The 22,564-nt window shown below is 52.8% G+C and overlaps 9 protein-coding genes and 2 non-coding genes across 11 annotated transcripts; 7 read left to right on the top strand and 4 right to left on the bottom strand.

Moving 5' to 3' along the window:
- Positions 1 to 253: 253 nt before the first annotated feature.
- BO94DRAFT_t87 lies at positions 254 to 326 on the top strand. Its single transcript has one exon. It is a non-coding gene; the product is annotated as a tRNA-Thr (tRNA).
- A 438-nt stretch (positions 327 to 764) lies between these two features.
- On the top strand, positions 765 to 1,299 carry BO94DRAFT_621512 (uncharacterized protein; the record flags this gene model as incomplete). The annotated part of the gene is made up of 2 exons (XM_025617004.1): positions 765 to 1,180; positions 1,249 to 1,299. Exons 1-2 carry the CDS (start codon positions 788 to 790, stop codon positions 1,297 to 1,299), a joined length of 444 nt encoding a protein of 147 aa, XP_025470819.1. The 5' UTR covers positions 765 to 787.
- Positions 1,300 to 6,037: 4,738 nt separating this feature from the next.
- BO94DRAFT_532019 (Sec1 family protein) lies at positions 6,038 to 8,959 on the top strand. The gene is made up of 7 exons (XM_025611029.1): positions 6,038 to 6,318; positions 6,377 to 6,414; positions 6,504 to 6,591; positions 6,650 to 6,796; positions 6,849 to 7,051; positions 7,101 to 7,567; positions 7,615 to 8,959. Exons 1-7 carry the CDS (start codon positions 6,285 to 6,287, stop codon positions 8,735 to 8,737), a joined length of 2,100 nt encoding a protein of 699 aa, XP_025470820.1. The 5' UTR covers positions 6,038 to 6,284; the 3' UTR covers positions 8,738 to 8,959.
- Positions 8,960 to 9,009: 50 nt separating this feature from the next.
- On the bottom strand, positions 9,010 to 9,765 carry BO94DRAFT_422080 (putative G-patch domain protein; the record flags this gene model as incomplete). The annotated part of the gene is made up of 1 exon (XM_025607411.1): positions 9,010 to 9,765. A coding segment is annotated over one exon (756 nt), but the record flags the coding sequence as incomplete, so codon positions are not given.
- A 213-nt stretch (positions 9,766 to 9,978) lies between these two features.
- Positions 9,979 to 11,572, top strand: BO94DRAFT_510164 (putative oxidoreductase). The gene is made up of 3 exons (XM_025609723.1): positions 9,979 to 10,251; positions 10,306 to 10,764; positions 10,876 to 11,572. Exons 1-3 carry the CDS (start codon positions 10,075 to 10,077, stop codon positions 11,449 to 11,451), a joined length of 1,212 nt encoding a protein of 403 aa, XP_025470822.1. The 5' UTR covers positions 9,979 to 10,074; the 3' UTR covers positions 11,452 to 11,572.
- On the bottom strand, positions 11,486 to 13,066 carry BO94DRAFT_532021 (NAD-dependent epimerase/dehydratase family protein). Its single transcript, XM_025611030.1, has 4 exons — positions 12,920 to 13,066; positions 12,615 to 12,849; positions 12,101 to 12,557; positions 11,486 to 12,051 (listed from the first exon to the last, which is right to left on the bottom strand). Exons 1-4 carry the CDS (start codon positions 12,946 to 12,948, stop codon positions 11,657 to 11,659), a joined length of 1,116 nt encoding a protein of 371 aa, XP_025470823.1. The 5' UTR covers positions 12,949 to 13,066; the 3' UTR covers positions 11,486 to 11,656.
- A 1,257-nt stretch (positions 13,067 to 14,323) lies between these two features.
- On the top strand, positions 14,324 to 14,414 carry BO94DRAFT_t88. The gene has a single exon. It is a non-coding gene; the product is annotated as a tRNA-Gln (tRNA).
- A 104-nt stretch (positions 14,415 to 14,518) lies between these two features.
- On the bottom strand, positions 14,519 to 16,423 carry BO94DRAFT_510171 (cytochrome P450). The gene is made up of 5 exons (XM_025609724.1): positions 16,187 to 16,423; positions 15,276 to 16,132; positions 15,111 to 15,221; positions 14,898 to 15,064; positions 14,519 to 14,849 (listed from the first exon to the last, which is right to left on the bottom strand). The coding sequence occupies exons 1-5, from the start codon at positions 16,398 to 16,400 to the stop codon at positions 14,675 to 14,677; spliced, it is 1,524 nt and encodes a 507-aa protein (XP_025470824.1). The 5' UTR covers positions 16,401 to 16,423; the 3' UTR covers positions 14,519 to 14,674.
- A 725-nt stretch (positions 16,424 to 17,148) lies between these two features.
- Positions 17,149 to 17,901, top strand: BO94DRAFT_572586 (kinase-like protein; the record flags this gene model as incomplete). The annotated part of the gene is made up of 1 exon (XM_025614929.1): positions 17,149 to 17,901. One exon carries the CDS (start codon positions 17,149 to 17,151, stop codon positions 17,899 to 17,901), a length of 753 nt encoding a protein of 250 aa, XP_025470825.1.
- A 1,557-nt stretch (positions 17,902 to 19,458) lies between these two features.
- BO94DRAFT_532025 (uncharacterized protein) lies at positions 19,459 to 20,442 on the top strand (the record flags this gene model as incomplete). Its single annotated transcript, XM_025611031.1, has 2 exons — positions 19,459 to 19,522; positions 19,587 to 20,442. Exons 1-2 carry the CDS (start codon positions 19,473 to 19,475, stop codon positions 20,440 to 20,442), a joined length of 906 nt encoding a protein of 301 aa, XP_025470826.1. The 5' UTR covers positions 19,459 to 19,472.
- A 111-nt stretch (positions 20,443 to 20,553) lies between these two features.
- BO94DRAFT_318208 (cytochrome P450) lies at positions 20,554 to 22,345 on the bottom strand. Its single transcript, XM_025606888.1, has 2 exons — positions 21,357 to 22,345; positions 20,554 to 21,281 (listed from the first exon to the last, which is right to left on the bottom strand). Exons 1-2 carry the CDS (start codon positions 22,255 to 22,257, stop codon positions 20,635 to 20,637), a joined length of 1,548 nt encoding a protein of 515 aa, XP_025470827.1. The 5' UTR covers positions 22,258 to 22,345; the 3' UTR covers positions 20,554 to 20,634.
- Between the last annotated feature and the right edge of the window lie 219 nt (positions 22,346 to 22,564).

Below are 22,564 nucleotides of genomic sequence, written 5' to 3' on the forward strand. Positions count from 1 at the left end.
CTGACATGCTGAGCATGGTTCAGACAGTGTTGTATTTTAGTGGAGATTATAGCACTTGGTGTCAATCGCAGAGGGATATTTCCGGACCTCAGTTGAATATCTCCGCGAGCTGGAACGGTCTTATGGATTATGGGGTGCAAATGGCCGAGTCGTTTCACAGGAAACCCCACCGGCATACAATTTGCTTCACAGGTCGAAACCATAAAGTTCAAACAATAATACACATAGCTGACCCTAGTTCTTCAACAAACCAGCTCCTATGGCTCAGTTGGTAGAGCGCATGACTAGTAATCATGAGGTCCGCGGTTCAAATCCGCGTGGGAGCATTTCTTTTTCTTTTTTTTTTACAAAACTCTCTATCCCATACAAACAAACAAGCCCTATGATGTTCATTTTTATTCAACATTCAGCCTGAAATGCTTTTTTTACAACCGAAAACCAACAATAACTCCAACATAACACACAGGAAATTTCATTGGCGGTTAGTCAACCGACCACCAGAACCAAGGAAAACAACCACCAATTCAAGAACTATGTATTCACACCACACCCACCCAATTGGCTCGCAACCAACATCCTTCACCATCAAACCTGTTTATACCATCCTCCGCCGAGACTCCCCAGATTTCTCCAAGATAACAATAAAACCTTCAATGTCCCGGTAACTATTACCTCAATCTCAAATGTCTACTACATATACCCTCACCCGCTGTATATATATCATTCCTACATGAATAAACTTCAACAACTTTTATACCCAAACCAACCGCCCAAACAACCCAACCAAATGGTCTCTTCCCCCTCCGACCTCGAACAAGAGGTGCTAGGCACTTGGGCCCTGCTCGAATATTCCTCCGAGCCGTTCGACGGCAAAGGTCCAACAATCCACCCGATGGGACCAGATGCGCGCGGAATTCTCACCTACACGTCGGACGGATACATGACCGTGAATGTGATGCCTACTGCGGGCAACAAGATCAAGCAGTCGATTCATGATGGGGTGATGTATGCGGGTCGGTACTGGATCGATAAAAAGCAGCCGGATGGGAGAGGAGCCGTGATGTGTCATGATGTGCAGATGGCTTGTCCGGCTGAGTTGGAGGGAACTGTTCTTAAGCGACAGATCATGGTATCGGAGGGTAGGTTGAGGTTGTCGTCATTGAAGTATGTGGATTTAGAGGTATGGATTCGTCTCTGGTTTTCGTTGCGTGTGTGTCTGTCTGTGATCATGGTTGACTGGTTGATTAGGGTCTGATGGCGAAGCCGGAGTTGGTGTGGGAGAGGATTAGTCGACCGTGATGGGATGTATATGGTGATTTGGCTTGGTGTTGTAGGGGGTTATTATTGGGATCTAGTATCAGTGCTGGGGTGGTTTACAAGGAAGTGCACATACAGAGACGAGAAAAGTGTAGTAGTGTAGCGTGGTCTCTAGATATTAAGCGATTCTTTTTCGCAAGGCAACACAATCAATCTCTATTTGATACAGTCACAGAATATTCTCATTAAAGTACATCTAGACCAATGTGAAGAAAAGGAAGCCCGTGGGCTTTGCATGGGATTTCGTAAGGATATGCTTAAGACTATCATATATATGCCCGAAGAATGTATGGGAGGGGAAAGAAGATAAAGCAAGAGTAGAAAGAAACAACAGCCAAATGAAAAATTAACCCCAGGTTCCACCGCCACCACCCCTGCCTTGCCGTCTCTGTGCAGATAGACGCCAATCATCCTCGCCTGCAAAGCGGTTGTGAAGAGGTTGAATCCGTTCGGCCTTCTTGCGTTTCGAAAGACGATCGGTAGGTGCTACCTTGAAGAACGTGGGAGCCGCTTCAACCAGCCACTTTGGCTCGATTGAGGTGGTGCAATGCATGTACTCCTTCGTCGTCAGGACCAGTGTATGGTAAATGACATGCTCCGACGGTTTGCCAAACAGTGCGGAACTGGGATGCATGTAAACCGGTGTTCCTTCCACAAGGGTCTTGTATCCTTCCTGAGGATCTTTACGAGCCGCGTTCCTGAAGAAACCCGTGCAAAGCGCCTGGCGTACTTTGGTAGTATTCCTTCCGCAAGAGACAATCCGGTGATGGTATCGATCCATGATACCAAGCAGCTGCTGACGAACATCCTGAGCACGACGTATCTGACGTGCCTGGATGAAGTTCTCAAAACACCAGGCATTATTGAACTTGGAGTTCTTCCACCCGTTGTAGACATTGAGAAGGGTCAAATGGTCCCCGTGGGGATCATGGAACTTGGCCTTCTTCTGGTCTGCCTGCTGCTGCTTTTCCTTGGGACGGTAGAACACCGATTGTATCGAAAGCATGGCAACAATGCTCAGCATTTCCTCCGAGCATCCCATATCAACCGAGGCGATAAGAACCTTGGCAAGGGCCGGCTCCATGGGGAAATCGGCCATCTTCCTACCCAAGCGAGTCAAGAGACCCTCGTCATCCAGCGCAGACAATGCATACAGTTCCTCCAATGCAGTAAGCATAGTGTTTGTTGGTGGGGGATCCATGAAATCAAAGTGCAAGAGATCGTTAATGCCCATGGCCTTGAGCATGAGAATAGTATGCGAGAGGTTCTGACGTTGAATTTCGGGAATCGTCGTTGGCAACATCTCCGATTGATAGGCTGCCTCGGTATACAACCGGAAGCACTTTCCGGGACCGGTTCTACCGGCACGACCAGCACGCTGCTTGGCTTGCGCCTGTGAAATGGGCGTCACCACCAACGAGTCCATACCGAGCTTGGGATCGTATGCGTTTTGCTTGACGAAACCCGGATCAATGACGTAGTAAATGTTGTCGATGGTAATGGACGTCTCGGCAATATTCGTGGCGATGACAACCTTTCTACCGCCTGGCGGCGCGGCCTCGAAGATCCTACTCTGCATTTCACTGGGAAGAGCAGAGTAAACAGGCAGGATAACCAACTCCGGTACCGTAGACCCTAAAGCCTTCATCCGCTCATATAGAATCTCACACGCAGTATCAATTTCCTCTTGACCTGTCAAGAAGAGTAGAATATCACCCGAGGGCTCCGTCAGGTGAATCTGCATAACTGTAATAAGAGCCGCATCAAGGTAGTCGGACTCGGGCTCCTTTGAGTACATGATCTCGACGGGGAACGTACGACCGGGAATCGAAAAGATAGGGCAGCCGTTGAAGTACTCCGAGAACTTTTCAGCGTCCAGAGTAGCCGAGGTAACAATGAGTCTGAGGTCTGGTCTGCGTTTGAGGGTCTTTTTGAGCAACCCGAAAAGAACATCGGTAGCAATGGTTCGTTCGTGAGCCTCGTCAAGCATGATAACAGAATACTTCTTCAAATCCGGGTCCAGAAGAACCTCTCTCTGAAGCATACCATCGGTCATGTACTTGATCTTGGTCTCCGGACTCGTGCAATCCTCGAAACGGATCGTGTATCCAACCTCTGCACCGAGTCTACAGCCGACTTCCTCCGCCACACGTTTCGCAACGGACATGGCGGCCACACGACGAGGTTGGGTACATCCAATGAGACCGTTGTTTGCATAGCCACCTTCAGCCAGATACTGCGTTACCTGGGTGGTCTTTCCAGACCCAGTATCTCCGACGACAATCAACAGCTGATTGTCACGTACGGCATCGAGGAGTTGCTTGCGGAATTTGAAGACCGGCAAACTTTCACGTTGTTGCTTGATGGACATACTTGTTCGCTTTCCGAACGACTGATTCTTGCCCATTGTGACCCGTTTCCACTCGGGTACCGACTCATCCGGCTTGGATTGCTGAGTTGTCCGGAGGTCCGCAGCGAATTTCCGCTCCTCAGGTGCGACCATGGGATCTTGCCATTGTGCATTAAGGTCGACTCCCGCCGCTTGTTCAGCTGCCTTGTCCTGAGCCTCTTGTTGCCGAATATCCCTCCGCTCCTTTGCGAGATTAGTACCTGCCATCGCAGCCCGGTTCATGGACCCATCAGGAGCCTTCACGACCCTGATCGGCGAGAGCTCCAGAGACATCTTAGTCTGACCAGCCAGGAAGGGCGGCTCCTCATCCTTGACCTCAATATCGACATCTTCCTCTTCCTCGAATGTGCCTTCGCCCGTCAAGGTGGCGTGGTATTCTTCATCAATGTCAGGATAATCGGCTGCCGAGACAGCGCCAGACGCAATCAATTGCTTGATTTCCCATCTCTCAGGCGACGTCATGCGCTTCCTGTTTTTCATTGGCTTTCCATTCGACTCCTCAATGACTGGCACTTCTGAACTAAGGTTGCCATATCTGTCATTGCCCGTCATGCCGTCAAGGCGCTCCATATTTGCCCCGGATGCCAAGCGCCGTTGAGGAATTAGATCGAGACCAGTGACCTGATCCACCTCCTTCATGGAAAGTCCAATACGAGAACCCTGGATGCTGATCACCTTGACCTTGACGGGTTGGCCTCGAGACACCAGGTCAGACGGATGGTTGACACGAGCCCCTTCCTGCATGGCCGAGACGTGTACTAGCCCATCCACCTTGCCTTTCACACCAAGCAAGTTCACAAAGGCGCCAAAATCCTTCACTCCTGTGACACGACCATCATAGACCTTGTATAGCGTCGGTTGATCATCCAGCTCAACTGGCGGCGGTTTCCGGAAATATTCGTCGTCATCCCGATCACGTCGACTCCTTCGCTCACTGTGGCCATTACGATATCCACCGTCCCTGCTGCTGTATTTGCTCTTTGACCGACCGAATTCATCCACCTCATCATCCCCCTTGCTGTAGCGGGGACTGTGTGATCGCGACCGGGAACGGTATCGGTCGTTGCGTCTGCGTCCACGACCATAGTCATCGTAATCGGGGCTTCTGCTGCGCTTCCTGCTCCCGCGGTCATTCCGGGACGAGGGCTTGTCCTCACGCGCCTTCCCTGCAAGCCCTTCCAGCATTGCAAATGTATCATCCATAGCATCAGCTTTCGCATCATTATCCTGCACATCCTTCCGCTGAATGTAATCCTCATCATCGTTCCACTGCTGAACCTTGTCTGGCACAGCCAGTCCCTTGAACACGCGCGCTTTCTTCTCCAGAGCATCCAGAACATCCATATCATCATCGCCATTCCCAGAGTTATTCGTTGTTTCCGCTTTCTTCGCCTTGTACTTCGGGTGCATCGTGAGCACCAGGCGATCGATACTCTCCAACAGACTCCGCGGGAATTCTGCGCCCATCTCCTCCATACTCTTGCTGAATTCCCCGAAGGAACCACACTTTAGGTGCTGATCGATCACGAATTCCGCTAATGTCTTGTCATTGACGCCCAAGTGGTTCTGGATCTCGCCTGTTATCCGCGAGACGAGCGAAAAGAGCTCCAGCGACTGGAGGTCATCCATGGCGGATGGAGAGAGGGATCGTGGTCGCAGTAGAAAATAAGATGGGTGGAGTAATTCGAAAGGCAGGGAGTTTGAGGTGGAGTCGCGAGAGAGTGCAAAACACTCCTCTGGTCGCAAAGTGAGAGGAGTACGTCTTCTCCGCGATTCTGCGAACCGGCAAAGCTCACTGTCGCGGAAAATCGTTGTGGCGTTTCGGGGCACCCGCCACCGATAAGATAAGCACTGTCTACTCCGTACTCCATTCTCCATATATGACGACGGACTGTTAGTATAAGTTGAAAAGATTTCTGCAAGATCTTGTACGGTTGAGTGTGAGATATATACTTCAATGACCTCAACATACAACTGAAGTAAATTTTCTCATACAGTTCCACTTCGAAGTATCTGTCGTATTATGGGATTAAGCGTGCACCAACTCGTACAGTTTTTAGAAGGAGAACAGGGTTCAAAAAAGTTATGCTTGGGGAGTTGCTGCTATCAGTTACTCTTCCAATTACTCTTTCTTAGTATAGAAATAGGAGAAGATATAAAAAATAAAAGTACTATATAGTATCTAAGTAAATGCAGCAGATCACGGATTCCAGCCGGAGAACTAACCGGAACAGGGCCATGGGCTACACCGCCTAGCCGATTGGGACATGGAGGTGGTAGTATCTCGTCGGCCCCGATGAATGAGGGTCCCGCAGAGGGTCGGTCTGTCTCAGTCTCGGGGATATCCTGAGCCTTGACTTACGTTTCAAAAAGAAAGACTGCCCGCATCGCTGGTGCCCTGCTCCTCCCCGGCTGCCCCTGATCATTGTTCTCCATTGCCCCCGTCGCTGGCTTTGACCGAGCCTTATCTTCTGTTCCCCCCTGCCGTTCCGCCTCTCCCCCTCCAGCATCGTGAGTCCAGAGTCTATGCCCCCGTGAGGGCTGCCGGTCAGCCACAATGAGCTCCTCAATCCTCAACATTCAGCATGATCGTAAGTGAAGTTACGGTTTCTTGCCCCGGACCTTGTAATATTGACACTCGCGTTCTAGTCATCCTGAACACGATCCGTTATGCGGCCGGTAATGAGGTGCGATTGCTTCCCCTCCATCCCTTTTCCTTACCGTCAACCCCCGCCCCGTTTCACCCCACGGCGGAACTAACATCGGATGCCTACAGTGGAAGGTCTTGGTCGTGGACGAGACCAGTCGGAAGCTAATCGACAATGCCGTCAGTGAGGATGACATTCTCAACCTCAATGTCACCAGTGAGTCTCTTGATCCTCACCGTCCCCGTGCCCCAGCGCTAATCGCCCCCCCCGCAAGATGTCGAGCAGATCGAGCATCGGCGCTCACCCAATCCCACCATGGATGCGTTGTACATCCTCTCGCCTCTTCCACACATAGTCGACTGTATCATGGCGGACTTTGAGAGGAAGAGATACCGGAAAGCGTGGTTGGTTTGGACATCATGTCGGGCACCTGCCTCCCCAGCGGCCGCTATCGGTGCTGACAATGTTCGCAGTCCTCGATCCACAGCAACGCGCTAGATTGGACCGGTCCGAGATGGCCCGCGAGCAGATCGCCAACTTTCAGATCATGAATGCCGACTACTTCCCGAGGGAGTCGCGGCTGGTGACCTTCCGAGACCCGTGGAGTTTCCCAGTGTTGTTCCACCCTGGTTGCAACCATCTGATCCGCACACACTTGGAGGGGCTTGCACAGAAGGTGAGACAGCAATCCGGGATGGTTGGATTGATATTGACATGGACTTGAGATTGTGTCGCTCTGCGCGAGCTTAGGAGAGTACCCCGTGATTCGATACTATCGGCCCCGAACCCCGACCCACGAGGCCAGCGTGTTGTGCTCGCACTTGGCGCGGTTCGTCCAGAATGAGCTGGATCAGTTTGCGCAATTCCAGCGCGACTTTCCTCCTCCATCGCCCAGACCGCGCGGAGTGCTTTTGGTCGTGGATCGTTCCATGGACCTGGTCGCACCTCTGCTCCATGAATTTACCTATCAAACCATGGTGCACGATCTGCTACCGATCAGCGATGGCGACAAGGTCACGTACAAAACCGTCATCAATGAGGGCAGCCCCAAGGAGGAAATTAAGGATATGGAGATCAACGAACAAGACAATGTGTGGGTCGAGTACCGGCATATGCATATGAAGGACGTGCTCGGCAAGCTAGGTGAAGACTTTGCCAAGTTCCGGGCGGCCAACCCTCAATTTGCGGAAGAGTAAGTGACATCGTGCCCTGTTCATCTGCCACACTAACGGCGCGTAGCAACGACAAGGCGAATGTGAACACCATCAAGGACATGCTGGCGGGCCTGACGGAGTTCCAACAGGGGAGAGATGCCTACACATTGCACCTCAACATGGCGCAAGAGTGTATGAAGTACTTTCAGGACCACAAGCTCCTTGAAGTCAGCGCGGTTGAACAATGCCTTGCCACTGGCCTGGACGAGAACTACAAGAAGGCAAAGAACCTGGCTTCCCAGATCGTGCAATTGTTGGACGACGACGCGATCAAGCAGCCGGAGCGACTGCGACTCCTGTTACTTTACATTATATACCGGGGAGGCATCCTCGCGGGTGACATCCGGAAGCTCATGGCGCATGCGCAACTCCCACCGCAGGACGGTGAAATTGTGTCCAACCTTGACCTGCTGGGTGCGCGCGTGGAGAAGCCCCTGAAGGATGATAAGCCGCCAGTGCAGCCGTTGTTCACCCGGAAGCCTCCGTCCGGGCCGATCGACGAAGAGGACGGATTGTCGCGCTACGACCTGAACCTCAAGTTGATCTTGGAGGAGTTGGTTCGCGGGACACTAGATGCGGGGGTTTTCCCGTTCACTCGCCCTCACGCGGATAACGATGCCCCGGGCCAACAAGACAGTGCGTCGCAGGCCTCGCTGCGCAGTGCCAAGCCGACATGGGCGCGAACCCGGACGACGGGCGAGCAGCCCCGACAGCGGATTATTGTGTTCATGGCGGGAGGTGCTACGTACGGAGAGGCGCGCACCTGCTACGAGATGTCGCAGACATATGGCAAGGACGTATTTCTGGCCACGTCCCACATGCTGTCTCCGGGTCTGTTCCTGCGCCAGGTGGGCGACCTCAGCGTGGACAAGCGACGACTCGACATCCCGGCAGAACGACCCAAGCCGACGGCGCCGGCACATTTGTTTGAGCGGGAGCCTCCACCGGCACCAGCGCCGGTGAAGAAGCCAAACCCGGTGCCGCATCTGAACCCGCCGGCGCCGGTATCCGCGCTGGCGGCGATGTCTTTGGGGCCGAATGGCAAAGCTAACGGAGCGCCAGTCAAGGAGAAGGATGAGAAGGAGAAGAAGAAGGAAAAGAAGGAGAAAGAGAAGAAAGAAAAGAAGCGACACCACTTCTTCCGGTGATTCAGGTTATGCCATATTTAACCTGGTCACCACGGCGAACATCTCCAATCGACGGGCAGGCAATGCTGCAACGCTGCAAATCGGCGACTGTGATACCCAGTCGTTTGTCGGCAAGCACTGCCAACAGTTCTAATCTAGGGTATCTGGTATCTGGTATCTTCTGTGTATGTAGTAACATGTACCATCGCAAGCACCATAATAACCAACATTTATCATTAACCGGGGTATCATAAAAAACCTCCTCCCATCCATACATACTAAACCAATCACTCCTCCCCAAAATACTTCAACACCTCCTCACTCCTAAAAAACATCTCCCTCATTTTCTCCCCCTTCCTCCTCTCTGCCATCTGCCTCTTCCTCACCTCCTTCGCATTCAACTTCTTCTCCACCCTCCCCTTCCCCATCCCCTTATCTTTAACATCCGGCACAACAGCCCCCAACCCCACCGTATCCTCTTTCACCTTCCCCTTCACCGGCTCCCGTATACCCTCCCGACCAGGCGCCCCAAGACCAACTCGTTTATCAGGATCCCAACCATAGGCAGCGAGATAGCGTAGTCCAGGGCGCGTGCGATCGAGATGTGAGGGGGGGTGGGAATGCGGGAGACTGAGTTGGTGGCTTAGGGTTGCTTCGTGGGGGTGGTTGTGGGGGGTTGTTCTTTCTTCTGTGGAGGAGTGGATCGGGAGGTTGCAGATGGGGCACATTTCTGTTTTTGTTTCTGGGGAGGTGCTTGGGGCTGGTTGGGTATGTTGTGATTGCGATTGCGACTCTGAGTCTCTCTGTGTCTGTGATTGTGGTTGTGGTTGTGGTGTCCCCGCCAAAACAATCGACAGGTACCGATCCGCTATACTTTTTCCAGCCGACGTAGACTCTGATCCAGATGATACCAGGGAGGTAGTGGTAGTGGTATTGGTAGTGGAGAGTTCATGTTCAGAGGACCGCACGAAGGGAACGCGCTTGCGACGGATCCCGGCGCCGAAGACGCGCTGGTCTTGTAAGGGGAGGAAGTACTCGTCTTCGTCTTCGAGTTCGTTTTCATTATGTTCTTGGGGTGGTCGGTAGGGAGTTGTGGGGGGCATGGTGCACAACGCTATCCCAGGCGCGAGGCGATAGAATTATAATTAGAGAAAGAGGAGAAGGAGGGAAAGCATTGAAGTGGCGGGAGATCGGCGACTAAGACAAGACAGACAGACACCTCCGGGACGGAAGTTGGCGTACGTAATTACGTACCTAACTCCTTCTCCGTCTTCTTCTCCCCGTCATTCATCCATCCATTCCTTTCTTTCTTTCCTCTGTTTATTACTCGCTTCACTCAATACACTCCTTCATTCAAAATGCCCATCCCCATCCTTACCCAAGGCATAACTGAGGGCTTCTCCTCCATCCCCTACCTATGGACAATCCTCAAAGTCGTCCCCTGGGCAATACTCCTCGCGGCCCTGAAGTATTATTTCGGGGGTGCTCGTAACACCTCCGAGCGAGTGATGCATTCCAAAGTCGTGATGGTTACTGTACTTCCCCCCTCCCCCATAATCCTCCCCATGAACTAAAACAATAATTCCCAGGGCGGCACATCCGGCATCGGCGCCAGCGTCGTGCACTCCCTCGCCTCGCGCGGCGCCCAAATCATCCTTCTCACCCAACACTCCCCCTCCGACATCTTCCTAGTCGAATACATCGACGACCTACGCCAAAAAACCAACAACCAGATGATCTACGCCGAACAAGTAGATCTCTCCTCGTTACACAGCATCCGAACCTTCGCCACGAAATGGATCGATAATGTGCCTCCCCGCCGCCTCGACATGATAATCCTCTGCGGAAACACCAACCCCCCGGTATCCCGGAAACAACAATTAACGGTGGACGGCCTGGACGAGGAATGGATGGTGAATTATCTGGGGAATTTCCATCTGTTGAGTATTTTGTCCCCCGCGTTGAGGGTCCAGCCGGCGCATAGGGATGTGAGGGTGATTTTTGCGACGTGTTCGAGTTATATTGGGGCGAGGTTTGATTTGAGGCTCGTGGAGGAGGCGATGGTTGCTACGGCTAGCGCTTCTGCTTCTGCGTCTGCGGGTGGGGTGGAAGGGGGAGAGGGGAATGGGGGGAGACGGGTGGTGATGAAGAATGGAAAGTTGCAGAGGGAAAAGCCGAAGAAGGTCAAGAAGGGGGTTAGTTTGTATGGGTTGAGTAAGTTGTCGTTGATGGTGTTTGCGCAATCGTTTCAGAAACATCTCAATGCGTTCAAGAGACCGGATGGACAGCCGCCCAGTGCGAGGGTGATTATGGTGGATCCTGGGTTTAGTCGCACGCCGGGAAATCGGCGGTGGATGACTGGGGGTTCGCTGTGGGGGTTGCTGGTCTATTTGATTACTTGGCCGTTGTGGTGGTTGGTGCTCAAGTCGCCCGAGCAAGGTGCGCAGAGTATCTTATATGCGGCTATGGAGGCGCGGTTTGGTCAAGGGGAGGGCGGCTGGTTGATCAAGGAGTGCAAGGAGGTCGATGTGGCTCGGAGGGAGGTCAAGGATGAAGAGGCCGGTAAGCTGCTGTGGCAGTTCAGTGAGAAGCTGATTGAAGTCAAGGAGAAGGAGTCGGCCGTGCGCCGCGCCCTCGAGGCCAAGGAAAAGGAACAGGCCGAGAAACAGGGCCAGCCCAAGGCATCCGCCAAAGAACCCACGCCCGGGTCGCGGAGAAGCCGCAAGGGCAAATAGATTGTACAGCATCAGTCATGGAAAAAAAGGTATATCTAAGCAAGACATCATTCACTAGCTTTATGCTCTAGATACAGACGGCTCGCAAGAGCAATGATCATACAAGGAAATTCGTCTCATCCAATTAACAAGGCCCAATCGTCTCTATCCATGCGATGTTGCCTTCTTCCAGCAAGGAATTCTAATCGAGGCAGGTCATTATTACTTATTTCTGAAGCTTCTCCAACAGCTCCGCCGGAGGCTGCTGGCGGTAGCCCTGGGGGTTGTTGTGTGTCCACAGCCAGAGGTCTTCGCAGGCTTGCTCGAGGGTACGCTCGGCCTTCCAGCCGAGCTCGTTGTTGGCACGCGTGGGGTTGGAGGTCAGGTTGAGCACGTCACCCGCACGGCGGGGAGCCACCTCGTAGGGGAGGTCCCGGCCCACGGCCGTCGAGAAGGCACGGACCATCTCGTACACAGTGCTGCCCCTACCGGTACCCAAGTTCCAGGCACGGACTCCGGGGTTGTTCGCGCGCAGGTAGTTGAGAGCCTTCAAGTGGCCGTCAGCCAGGTCGAGGATGTGAATGTAGTCCCGGATGGCGGTTCCGTCGTGGGAGGCATAGTCTAGCACGGTCAGTTACTGATCCTACCTTACTGCAGACTGCAGACTTACCATCTCCGAAGACAAGCAGCTTCTCGCGCTTGCCGGTAGCCACCTGGGCCAGAAGGGGAAGCAGGTTGTAGGGGACGCCCTGGGGGTCCTCGCCCATGATACCACTGGGGTGGGCACCAGCGGGGTTGAAATAACGGAGCAGCGCACCGTTCCACTTCTGGGCCTCGTCCTCCTTGCCGGCCTTGATGGCGTTGTTGCGCTGAGCGTTGATAACGTCGGTGATGGCGGTCTCGACGGCGAACTTGGTGTTACCGTAGGGGTTGGTGGGGCCCAGAGGGCACTCCTCGGGGATGGGGATCATGTTGGGGAAGCGGGTGGCATCGCCGTAGACGGTAGCCGAGCTGGAGAAGACGATGTTGGTAACATTGTGGCGGACCATGGAACGCAGGAGGCAGATGGTGCCGTAGACGTTGACGTGGTAGTAGTCCAGAGGCTTCTCACCGGACTCTCCGACAGCCTGGATGATGCACATGTCAGTCGCGAGAATTCAGCTCACTGCACAAGCAGAGCGCACCTTCAGGGCAGCAAAGTGGATGACGCTGTCGATGTCGGGGTGGGCCTCGAAGACGCGGTCGAAGGCGGCCTCATCGGTGACATCCAGCTGAGCAAACTCGGCCTTCTTGCCGCAGATCAACTCAATGCGCTTCAGAGCCTCGGGAGAGGAGTTGTAGAGGTTGTCAGCGACGACGACATTATAACCCGCCTCGAGCAGGGCGAGGGTGGTGAAAGAGCCAATGTAGCCCGTTCCACTGGTGGAGGGGAATTGCGGGGTTAGCTAGTGAGTTGAGGACGAGGAGGGAGTATCGGCTTCGAACTTACCCTGTGACGAGAACTGATCCGGAAGGCATGATGGGAAGATGCGAATGTGGTAACGAGGGGAGGAGGGGAGGAAGAGAGGGAGAGGAGGGCGTGGAGGAGTGGGAGATAAAAAGGTGAGATGAGCCAAATGAAATGGGGGGATTTGGGCGGAGGACGGGATATTTAAGGGGCGGACGCGATTGGGTGGAGGGTGGGGAAGAAGAAGACAAGAGGCGGAGGGGCAATTCTGAGGTGGGAAGGTGGGATGGCCAGGTACCGGAACTCGTAAGATACCCCGAGTCAGTCAGTAACATCACCAGATTCACCATCGTCCGTTCTGCTCACTCACTCCGTCGGCATCCACCTCCCCCCCTTTCCCTCTCCGCAACTGCTGATCGCCCAAGACAGTCTACGTAAACAACCTGCCCACCAGTCGATCTTCTTCGACTTAATTACCCAGTCTGGACTCCCTCGACAGTACGGTGTACCACTACCACCACCACTCTCTTGAGACTTTTCAGTCTCACAGCCGCAGGATAGGTGCATGCAGGCAGGACCTGCACCTGCAAGCATCCCAACCCGGCCTGCCCAGTTCCCTCCATCCAGTCGGAGTAAAGCACGGAGTTATGCTCACCCTCTCTTTAAAATTCTTATTACCCGCTTCCTTCCAGAGTCATCCATTAGACACTATCGACAGTCAGTCAACCATAAGATTGTCATCGTCGTCATCAACGAGCCCATTTCCCCCCCCCCCCCCCCCTCCCCCCCGGCTAATAAGTGGCCTTGTCTGAAGCTGAAACATGGGCGGCCCGAGGGAAACCCACCCTGTAACCGCCAATCACACTCTCCCCAGTTCCCCGTTTCTCCCAATGCTCAATTTGCTGGGGCGGGTCGACTGGTCCACTGGCGTGGTGGACCGGCCAGCCCGATCCAAGGGTCCAATCGTTGCTCGTACCTGTCATTCCGCCATTGTTCTCGACTGGCAATTTCCGCGGTTAATTTATATCCCATATACAGAGCGCCGTTAGTCACTAGGTTGGTTGTGTGGTGCATGTGCGCAGGGAGCTGCGCTCAGGGGAGCCCGGGTAGTATCAAATAGCAAGAGGTAGGCTTGTGTGTACCCCGTGCCGAACTGGTGGTCTGTTGGTTCCCCACTGCATTTGGTGGCGTAGACCTCGATTATTGTAGAGGTAGGCAGGGCTTGGAATATGGCGTGGCATGGCATGGTATGGCAGCTCCCAATAGTATGTGGGAATTCTGAAAAGCTGGGTGATTTCGTAGTACTTGTATCTCAAAATGCGTTTGGATTATTGCGATAGAGTGTTGAATCCTTCGGGGTAATCCCACATCGGTATGCCGTAGACAGCGGACTAAAGAAACCATGGTTAATGTGCCATAATATCCGAATCTTAAATATCCGCATCCGGTTGTGTGGGGTAGTGGTTATCCCTTCGGATTTTGAGTACTCTGTACTACAGATGTTCCGACAACCCCGGTTCGAACCCGGGCACGACCTTTCCTTTCTTTTTCTTTTCCTTTTTAATTCAACTTCGAATATAGATCGAGGTTCTAGCTGGATAGGGTTCATTTGTTCCCTAGAGTCGCGACTCGATTGCCGACATGGTTATGAATCCTGCAGGATGATCGTATCCACAAAAAGAGTTCTTAACGAAGTGTCAAAGCTGAGAGCCCTACGTGAATCTCCAACTGTTGCTTTGCATGCTCAACCCTTCGGCTCAATTATCCAGAAACTCAGATCCAGACACCTACCATGGGTCACTCCTCCATCATACCCGTCACTCTCGCATAGACCCGCAGCATCCCCCTCTCAGTGCATGGGATGATTCTATCCCTTGTGATGCGCACGTCCTCTGGGTTGGTGTTGTGCAATGTGAAATCGAATCGGCGTATTAGATGCGCAATCGTCAGATATAGCTCAATATATGCCAGACTACGAGACCATTAGCAGAGAAACGGATACAGGCTAGGCAAGACTAACTTCATCCCCAGGCAAGCTCGGCTTCCCCTCATGAACGACACCAGGTACCGCGTCAAGTTCTCCCTCCTTTCCGTAGCCCTGATCCACCTCTCTGGGTCGAACCTGTCCGGCTCCGGAAAGATGGCTGGGTCGCGGTGGACAAAGTAGGTGGAGGTGCTCATCGGCGTCTATCCATGCTTAGCTTGTGACTGAAGGAGGCCAAGGTACACGTACCCCTGCTGGAATGACATAGTTCTTGTACCGCAGAGCCTCGGTTGGTGCCACGCGAGGAAGTCGCATAATGACCCCATAGGACAAGCGTAAGGATTCATTTACAACTGCGGTCTAGAAGCCCAAGTTAGCCGAAAATGCTCCAAGCCACAGGCTTGTATGACATACCAAGTACGGTAGCTTCTCCAATTCCGTCCATGTTACTACGCCTGTAGGCGTGGGCATAATCTGCTTCAGCTCACTCCGCAGCTTGTCTCGAATGCCCTCATCCTGGGACACATGGTAGATCATGACCATCAAGGTGCTGGCCGTCGTTTCTGTACCCGCACCAAGAAGCGTGAATACTTCGTCCTGAATGCGACGCAGAGCCCTTTCCTCAGCGGGTAAGCTGGGGTCGGTCAACTTCTTGAAGATGGTACGGTTTTCCTTGGTCGACACATCGGGCTTATCTTGCATGTTCGTAGTGATAGTCTGTAAGATGGCTGCCTGGAACTCGAACGCTGCGGCCTTGCTTGGAAGGAGCAGGGCCAGTACCTGCAGCGGGATCCTGCGCACTACTTCCGGCACGAACGGGAAGAAGCGGTCGAAATGGCAATGCGAGGCATTTTCTTCGTTGCTTTTATGGATTTCGCTGCGGAAACCTTCATCCTCGATGAAGCCCCAGCGTTTTCCATAGCAGTAGTAGGTGATCACGTCCGAAGTCAACGCGGCAAACGCATTGCTTAAATTTACTACGCTTCGATCCTCGTAAATTCTCTCAAAACGCTGCATTAGCTTCATCACCCGCTCTTCGACCATGCCGGACAATGCAAGCACGGATCGCTTGGAAAAGAAGTCATTTAATATACTTCGTCGAAAGCGGTGGTGTTCATGGCCTATAGTCCCAATCATGGAATAGGGGAGCGTAAATGCATCGTAAGCATCATGGTCCCTGTCACGCTTCCGGCTGCTAGAGGCATATATCTCGTCATAGAAGGATGGGTCGATGATATGGACTTCACGGGGGTTGATGCGAACAATAGGGCCTGGAGGGATAGCTTAGCCAAGCTTCCGCTGGCTGCTGATATATCTTTACCTACCGTATTGCTGATGCATTTTCTCAATCTGAAATAGAAACTTGCCATTGCAGATGACATCGTAGTAGAACTCGTATAGACGTGTGATCGCGGTGAGCTTGGGACCGGGTATTCCGGAGAGGGGGTGGAAGTAGAGACGATAGAAGGTCCGAGAGACGTAAAAGGTCGCTATGCCAGCGAGGGCTAGCCCGACGTGGGTCAATTCCAGAATCATCATAGCAGTCACAATGAAGTGTCAAAGCAGATGAATGCAGTTGGGAAGTAGGACCTATGACGAATTGTTTTGTCAAGGTGCCACGGAGTATATATAACGACCAGCTAATAAGGCCACCCGCCGTGATAGCTTTTAGTGCTGACATTGAAAAGAGGGGAAGTAACGAGGTATGCAGATCACCCACTGATTGAGGGCGATGCAGTAGCTCTCACCCGGACAATAACAGATGCAGAATGACCTGATGGTCCGGACTCTTGGTACCGGACCAGTAAGCTTGTCCGGTAGAAGTCAAGTCATAGCGAGACACAGCAAAATTCGTCGGGCTACGTCGAATTGGGAGCGGGGGAAGACCATTCTCCCGCGGAGTCGAGGGTGATGCATGATGCATTCCATATCAGTTGCCAATCAACTGCCGAGAAGGGCCTGCATGATGGCGTGTAGGGGCGGCAGTGGCTCATAGTAGTCGGACCAGTATCGAAGGATAGATATCTGGGTAGAGGGATTCTCTCAACATGAGGTTACTTGACATTGATATAGGATGAAGAATGAAGATGAATGATAGAGCTTCACTTATGTTCTGCTTTATTTCCGGCATGGCCTCCCGGCACCCGGTACCGTACGGTCACCAACACCGCCTATTTAGATCTTTAAGAACCAACCACACCCCTACCATCCTCTTTTTTCTCATTCTATACTTCAGTCCAACAGATCAACCCATCTGTCCGATTGCCTTCTATCATCTGACTCACTCATGGGTGCCACAGGCAACTTTTCCTTCCCCCCTGGCATTGGCCTACAGGACGTCAAGGGATGTGGAACCAGCGGGATGGCAGCGTTAGACCCCAATACCAAATATATCATAAAGTTCTCCCTCGGGGACGAAGACGAATGCGCCCGCTGTAATCGGGAGAAGGAGTTCTATGAGCTTTTGGAGCTATCATCGCACTCCCGCCCATCATCACTTTTAAATTATCACGGCAGCACGAGCCACGGCATTCTGTTAGAGTATGCTGAGCTCGGTCCAGTGCGACAAGTTCTGCGAGCCTCCCAACACCCAATTTCTACTTCGACTTTGGTCCGTTGGGCGCAACAGGCGGTCGAAGCACTGCAATTTATTCACGCCAATGAGATCTGCCATGGTGATATCAATTGCACGAATTTCTTCCTAGACCAACATATGAACCTCAAAGTTGGTGATTTTACGAGCTCATTCAACGATTTATTCGTGACGCCGCAAGCTTTGCAAGAGGATATATCGAATTACGGCTCGGCGTTGTATGAGATGGCAACAGGCCATTTGCCCTACCATACTCTGTCTGGAGACGAAAGAGAGCAGAGGTTCAAGCAAAAAAGGTTTCCAGATCTTGCAAATGTGGCATTGAAATCCGTGATTCTTCGATCTTGGAACGCTGAGCATACCTCCTTCGCAAGTATATTGAAAGATATCAAAGTCACATGTATACACCCACATTCCAAAGAAAACCATGTGGCCATGCTTATTTAATAACATATCGGAGATATTCATTGCTATCTGCTCTTGCCAAAGCCTTCATCTTTACCCTTCTTATCCATGTTGTTGATACTTCTTTGAAGCATGAGTCCAATGGACATGACGGACTTTCAAGCCGCTAAAGCGAGACCCAGAGATAGCACATGAGGAATGAACTGATGATGCTTACCACACTTGTAGCATCGTCCAGGGATGCTGGAGCTATCCCATGACTAGGGAGCCAATTCCGGAACAAGACACAGTTCTTGATTCGGTCTTTCCTTAAGCTGATCAGTAAAACAATCACAGCAAAATTTGTATCATCCTGCTCAAGCTATACCGATAGCCTGAAAGTTCCAGAACCGCATAGGAGCATGCTCTAGTTTTCGAATCCTTGAGAGCATACGGGGTGAGGGTGGGTCTGACCTCTTGCGTCTGTATCTCCGAGATCCGATGCCAGCCGGCGGATCTTCGAGAGTGGTCTACCCCCCGCCCCTCTCTCACACAACGCCGAAGGGCCTGCGGGATGGCTGGCTGATGGTGCAGCAGTAGCGGACCTCGTCCCGTGTCTTGAGTTGGTGGGACTCATCTATTTGGGATCGATCCTGTTCATCTGATCTAAACCAGAACGGTGGGGTCATCGGAATTGGGTGCTTGAGCCTTGTGATAGGCTACAATGTCGAACTAAACGACTACCTATGTCCGTTGGGACATCTTCCATCCTTCTACACCAGTAGTCAACAGGGTTTTGGTCTACTTACGTGGTTTCTCTTCATCGAATCTTCTGCGCGACCAACTGGCAGACGGGGCGGTCTTGCATCAGCTGGCTCGAAGGATTTGATTGTCTTTCGGAAGACGGCCATGCCCTAAGTCGGGTCCGATAACCGCCGATTCCATGCGTACCAATGCAAGGCTGAAAGAAGCAAGCACCGGGTAGACGGAGAACAGGACTGATGCCTCCACCGGGCCTACCTTCAGCCTTATTGTCGTCTTTCTTCCCCTCTCTGTTCCTCGTTCCCCTTCATCCTGCTACTAAATCAATCAAATATCAACCCCATCACACCCCACAATCTACACCCGCTTACCATGTCTGACGAACACTTTAACATCACTGAGCATGTCGTCCCTAGCTGCCATATCCGGGAGTACCCGGGGAGCACAGTGAATCAGGAAGACGTGCTGCAGTTACACGTCAAGCAATATACCCCCAAGCACCAAACGGAGCCCATCCCTGATGATGCCATGACAATTATAGCCGCCCATGGTGCGTCCCTATATAAGGCGAGTGATGGGTAGTCAGCTCCGAGGTGTGCTCCTCACTAATCTGGAATAGGAATTGTATGAGCCGCTGTGGGATGAACTCCTGGAGCAGTCAACTCGGCACCGTTTCCACATTCGAAGCATCTGGATCGCTGACTGCACCAACATGGGCGTTAGCGGCGTTCTGAACGAGGACAAGCTCAGCACCGACTGTAGGTACCTGGCTGTACAAGGATGGAAGGACACGGCATAATATAACCTTTCCAGGTTCGTGGACAGATCATTCGCGCGACCTTCTGCTGTTGATCAACCATTTCCGGAATCACATGCCCCGTCCACTGGTTGGCATCGGCCACAGTTATGGTGGAAACATTATGTTTGTGCTCCGTCTTTCCAGTATGCAAGCACCATTATCTCTTGCTGACACGATTGATCGACAGAACGAACCTGGCATATATCCACCCCCGCCTCTTCACCACCGTTCTTCTTCTCGATCCCGTCATCCAAACCAGCCTACCCCCGATGGGCTTCGGCACCGATCCCACCGGAACAATCAACTTCAGTCTCTGGCGACAAGATGTCTGGCCCAACCGCGCAGCAGCAGCTCAGGCACACCGCACACTCACGAAATCCTGGGATCCCCGCTGCGCAGAGCGCATGATTAAATACGCCTTCCGCGATCTCCCTACCCCTTTGCACCCCGGCGTGCATGCGGCGAACGACACCACTACTAACCAAGTCGACTCCCCAGTTACCTTAACCACAACCAAATACCACGACGTGATAGCCCAGATTCGACAGAATTTCTCGTCCCGAATCGTAGAAGGCCGAATGGAAATCGATCGCACCACGCATGCGGACCTGGACACCGAAGTCGTTTCCACCCCGATGTATCGGCCGGAGGCGCCAAGTACTTACTATCGACTCCCCACCCTCCGGCCCTCGTGTCTCTGGGTATTGGGCGCGAAAACGTATCTCAGGCTTGATGAGATGCGCGAGGGGATCAGGACCTGTGGGTGCGGTGTTGGAGGAAGCGGTGGCGTAGCCCAGGCGCGAGTTAAGGAAGTGATCATGTCTGGACTGGGGCATCTGTTTCCGTTCCAGGATGTTGGACGGTCTGCCGAAACATGTGCGGCGTGGTTAGAGACCGAGATGGAACGGTATCGGGTGGCCGAGAAGGAATGGAAGGAGAAGAGACAGTTGATGTCGAAGCGGGACCATCTGGTCCTAACGGACGAGTGGTTCAAGGTGCTGAGGCCTCCTCGTCAATCTCAGTCAAAGAAGATGAAACTGTAGACAAACACTCGGACAATAAACCACGTATGACATACGACTACCCATTCAAAGAATCAAAATATAGAAGAAGAGAGTTTGCTTGCTTTCAGGAACATTTATTTAGAGCCATTCCTGCCCCGAGCTCGGCAGAACATGGGACGCTTGATAGGGCTGGGTGCATGGATATCCTTTTGTGAGAGCTCCAGGGAAAACCTATTTCTGACGGGTCCGAAATTGCAGCACGGGGCCCTCCTTTCCGACGGCGAAGTTATCCTCTATCTTATACTCTCCTTCGCGGCCAACGCCCAGTCGCTCCGTCCCCGGCGCCAGTCGCATATCATACGACCACAACACACGGGCGATACTCACCTCCAATTCCAGCATAGCCACATTCCGCGCAATGCACCCCCGCGGGCCTAGACTGAACGGCACAAACGCCTGTCGCTGCCGACTTAGCACTTCGGCACTGACGCCCTCACCGTCCCGAGTGCCGTCGCTGCCGCGCAACAGCCACCGACTCGGATCATACACGAATGGACAATCAAAGTACTCTTTGCTGTGATGCAAGGCATACGTAGGAACCGCGACCACCGTGCCAGCCGGAAAATGCCACTTTCCAACCTGGAGTCCACCCGAGAGGACTTTCCGAGGCAGGTCCGTGGGAACCGGCGGACATAGGCGCATACTTTCGTCAATGCAGGCGCGGAGGTAGGCTATCTGCGCCAATTGGGGACCGGCAACAATCGCATCTGGTGTAGAGAATCCGGCACGGATTTCCGCGCTCAGGCGGGCGAGAATAGCTGGATGATGGGCGAGGAAGTAAAAGGTGGCAGTCAAAGCGGAATTGGTTGTGTCGTTACCTAAAGGTGACATTTGTCAGCTCTCCGGCCAGAGAAACCAGACTTTGGCGGGAGGAAGGAAGAGAGAGAACCCACCAGCTCCCAGCAACATGATAACCTCTGACATCAGTTCTGTTTCTGAATAGCCCTGCTTGGTCTCCGGATCGCGTGCCCGCCGCAGGTAGTAGATAATATCTCGCCGCTGGGTGGGCTCAGCCGCTAGCCGACTCCGCAGCTGTTTCTGGGAAAAGCCGATCTGTCGCTTGCGGTCCGCGACGCTGCCGCTGCGAAGGTACTTCTCAAACCCTAGATGACGCAAGATGGGCATCTGCCCGCAGATGTTCATGATTCGGACGTTCAAGGCCATCATCGGGAAGAAAAAGTGGTTGGTGTCGCTTAGGGAGGTGTTGAATGTCTTCCCAAAGCAGATCTCCCCCAAGGCATCGAATACGACGCAGGAGCTCCAGTGCACCATATCCTTGGGCTGCGACCAGGCGCCAGGACTGGAAGATGGCACTTGCGCCTGTTCATCAGGATGTTTATCACCTAGAGCAGCGCACCAGTCTTTGATAGCTGATAGTATGTGAGGCTCCATGCCACGCAGTGCCTGATTGGAAAAGGCCTGAGACATGACGCGACGCTTGCGGGAATGCACGCTGCGGTTAATTGCGCTGAATATATTCACGCTGTAGAAGACATCGTAATACTGGGACTTTTGAACATTAGCTTGGAAGCCATAGATACACTCCAATGCCTTCGCGTCGAGAATGGATAGGCGCTGCGGGCCGATCCGCACAATAGGCCCGTAGCGCTGATGTAGACGGTAAAGATCATCGTGGCGGTCACCGCGTATGGCGTGCACAACCGAGTAGAGGTTGGTCAATTTGGCGACGAATGGGCCCGGATAGGGGGCAAGTGGATGAAGCCAAGCTTGGTATGTAATGTAGCCGGTGAGAAGGACGATGAGCAGCCACACCAGGAGTTCTAGGGTGATCATGCCTATCAGAACCTGGCAGCGGCCAAGGAGGGACCGCAAGAAGGGTATTGAAAGGGAATTGCGTGAGATTCAGAAATAGTCGGTGGTCGTCCATCTAAATCTCTGAAAGAGGAGGGTCAACATAGCCCTTTATAATCCAGCTTGATAGATTATATTATGTCTTTTAACCAAGACCCTCATCTCTCCTGACATGGCTCAACTGACAGCTCAGTTATTGCATATTTTGGCCATGCCTCCAAATGCGTGAACATGTTCATCTTTTTTTCTGCCTGATAGGCTGGTCCGAGGCTTATCGAAGGTAGGTAGC

Source organism: Aspergillus sclerotioniger, assembly GCF_003184525.1.
Source record: "Aspergillus sclerotioniger CBS 115572 chromosome Unknown BO94scaffold_5, whole genome shotgun sequence".
NCBI classification, from domain to species: Eukaryota; Fungi; Ascomycota; class Eurotiomycetes; order Eurotiales; family Aspergillaceae; genus Aspergillus; species Aspergillus sclerotioniger.